Source organism: Bison bison, unplaced genomic scaffold, assembly GCF_000754665.1.
Source record: "Bison bison bison isolate TAMUID 2011002044 unplaced genomic scaffold, Bison_UMD1.0 scf7180017864352, whole genome shotgun sequence".
NCBI classification, from domain to species: Eukaryota; Metazoa; Chordata; class Mammalia; order Artiodactyla; family Bovidae; genus Bison; species Bison bison.
Window position 1 is genome coordinate 6,221,075 of NW_011494924.1, and position 3,258 is coordinate 6,224,332.

The 3,258-nt window shown below is 48.7% G+C and overlaps 1 protein-coding gene across 1 annotated transcript in view; it reads left to right on the forward strand.

The window, feature by feature from the left end:
• LOC104999477 overlaps positions 1-3,258 on the forward strand; it is a 10,233-nt gene that overhangs the window by 3,866 nt on the left and 3,109 nt on the right. The window contains exons 3-4 of the mRNA XM_010855033.1: positions 2,540-2,691; positions 3,140-3,221. Coding sequence (XP_010853335.1) covers positions 2,540-2,691; positions 3,140-3,221 — 234 coding nt within the window. The remainder of the gene's footprint in view (positions 1-2,539; positions 2,692-3,139; positions 3,222-3,258) is intronic.

Here is a 3,258-nt window from a genome sequence, read left to right on the forward strand (position 1 = left end):
CCTCCCTGCATCAGCTCCCTGGCCCTCTCTACCACAGCCACAAGCTCCTCTCTCATCTAGGTCAGGTCCATTTCCAAGTCACAGGGAGGCTTTTAAAGTGGCCACTCCATGTGGTCTGTTTTCAGCAAGATCTATGGAGTCATTGAAGAGAAACAAACTTTAGTTAATTATAGATCATCCAAAAACTCAAGTGAGCCCATCTGAAGGAGGAAAGACTGTCTTTGTGTGTTCTCGACATGCACCCCTCCCCCCCCAACATCCTTAGCATCTCACCTAACCTATGCCAGGTTGGCACCACCTAGCGTCTTTATCAAAATCTTCTGAGAGTCAAAATATATCCTACATCGACCCCATTATATCACGACTTTATATAAGTGCAGAAATAATTGAGTCCACATTTATAAAACGTCTTTAGAAAAAGTATGATCTAGAATTTGATGATGCTTAATTTAAATAGGAACTCTGAAAATATATGCCTCTGAATAATCAGAAGTAGTTTTAATTATATGTTTGCAGGCTAATTCACTTGAGATCCTCTGAGTATTTATTTTATGATCATATATTTCCATCTATAGCTAATACCATCATTGTAGCAGTGAAGGAACTATTTCCTTTTTAGTAAAATGGAAATATCATACAGTCTTCTGCCTCCAGAGGCTAAGAGTGGATTTGAAGATCAACCCTAATCAGCCAGGCTAGGAAGGCAGTAGAACAGATGTGTGTGTGTGTGTGTGTGTGTGTGTTATTGTGTGTGGCTGTGCATGTATTCCGGGTGTGGGATTTTTGTACCCTTGTTTAAACAGAGGCTACAAATCCATGAGACCGTGGACCTTCAACCACGAGGAGGCACTGTGTCTCCACTGTAAGCAGGGTGCCCTGGGCAGGGTTGAGAGTCGCCCTGGGCAGGGTTGAGAATCACCCTGGAGAAGGAAGCTTAAGGGAACCTTGGCTACATGCCTGCATCAGGGAGCAGGTTTCAGATCCCTGAATAGTCCCGGGGCACATACAGCCAGCACAGACTCCTCACTGCCCAGGGGACTGGGTACCTACCTGGAGCTTCAGGATGTGCCCAGGGGGCCATCTCCTGGAGCAGAATGGGAAGAGAATGTGAGAGGTTGGGGTATCTGATGAGGGCTGGGTGATGAGTGTCTGGCAGGGTCAGACAGAGCAGAACAAGACATGTTGTGGGCACATGGACCAGGGGACGAAACTCACCTCACACCCACCCTTTGCTGAGGGGTGTCAGGACAGGGAAATGCATAGAGGAGCCAGCCCTGGGTCCTGCCAAGGGGTCCAGGGGACAAGGGAAGCCTGCAGAGACACAGAGCAGTGAGGTCATAGGCAAATGCTCCAATTAGAGAAATGGAGAGTCTACACTTTACACCACTCACCCCACAAGTACTGCCCCCAGCCAGCAGCAGTCCTGGGTTCCTGATGCTGCCATGGGCTCCAGGTTCATCTGCTGTGTGACTCTCTTGCTCCTGGGAGCAGGTGAGTCCTGGACACAGTGTGGGAGCTTCTGAGATGGCTTTGCCTCCCTGAGATAGAAGCCTGGCGATGAGGACTGCAGCAGGAGGCTTCCCCTGTGCTCTGCCCTCAGCTTCCTTCTGTCTCCTTCCCAACAGGCCTGGTGGATTCTGAAGTCACCCAGACCCCCAAATACCTGATCAAATCAAGAAAACAGCAAGTGACTCTGAGATGTTCTCTTAAATCTGGATACCGATCTGTATACTGGTATCAGCAGGCCCAGGGCCAGGGCTCCCAGTTCCTTCCTTGTTCAGTGTTATGAGGGGAAAGTGTATCAAAAAGGAAACATACCACATCGATTCTCAGGAAAATAGTTCAGTGACTCTCGCTCTGAGCTGAGCTTGACCTCCTTGGAGGTGACAGACTCAGCCATGTATCTCTGTGCCAGCAGCCAAGACACAGCCCTGCATGATCAGGTGCCTCTGGGACAAAAACATTCCTGCCCCAGCTCAGGAAGTGGTGCCCATGTGTCAGCTGCCAGCCTGCCAAGCCCAGTCTCTGGTAGAGTGATAGATTTTCCCAGACATTCACTTCTTGATACTTTTTAATGCTCACAAAGGTCATCAAAATAAATATTATTTTAACTGTTTGTACATCTAAGGGATTGTGAGTTGCCCAGATCTCATACTTCGTAACTGTTATAGCTAGGATTTCAGCTCAAGTCTGCTCTCAACATCCGTGGTACTTCGCTCATGGAACTGTCTCTGTACAGAGCAAATTACATATACACGTTGTGTTGTGTGTAACAAGATACAATTTGGGGCTCTATGATATGAATTGCTACTCACTGAATGGCAGCCACACTTCACAAGGAAGTATTCCCATTGAAGGGTGTCTCAAATGAAAACAGCAATTTTCATTACCTTGGAGTCTGCACCTCCTTCCATGTCCCTCTTAAGTCTATATTCCTTTGTGCCAATACATCATCCTGTGCCGGGCACCCAGCTTATCTCCACCCAGAAAGGTGGGTCACTGGCCTGAGGGGCCTCTGCTTGCTCCCTTTCCCCAACAGGGGAAACACGGGCTGCTGTGAACATGAAGGAGCTGTACCCGCATTTGATCAGTGGACTGTCTGTCAGTGAATTGATTAGAAACAGGCCAAAGAATTCCTCAAATGTTGATGAGCCTGCGATGAGGTTGGGAGCAGAGACCTGGAGAAACACGGTAAGTGGAGGGACAGGCTCAGGACTGTGGGCAATGTTGCGGAAGTGGAGCCTTGAAGTGCTCTTGGGACACATATCATAAAGGGCAGGATGATGTGAGAAGGATTCCCCAGGATTCAAAACTGCAGAAATATGTAGATAAATACAAGTAATATACATGTTAATGAAGAATTATCTCTGGACTAAAACATACAAAGCATTTAATCAGTTTAGCATTTATAGAAAAACCTTTAACATTTACAGAAAGGTTACAACTCGTGAGGCTTATGTCCCTTGTGCTGGAAGGGCTCTGGGTTGTGAACTGTTCACTCAGGTTCATTTCTGATTTGAGCCTCCAGGTGAAGGCGCGTGGTCCCCTGAGTGACAGATGGGCTCCAGGGCCTGGCAGGGACCGTGACATCTCAGAAGGACTCCCTGGAGAGCCCCTCTCCCCTCTCATACACACTCAGACCAGAGGGCCCTCCACCTGCCCCGCCCCCGCCATGAGCCCCTGGCTCCCGGGCTGTGTGGTCTTCTGTCTCCTGCAGGCAGGTGAGTCCTGGGGGGCAGGGTCCCCTTTGGGGTGCCA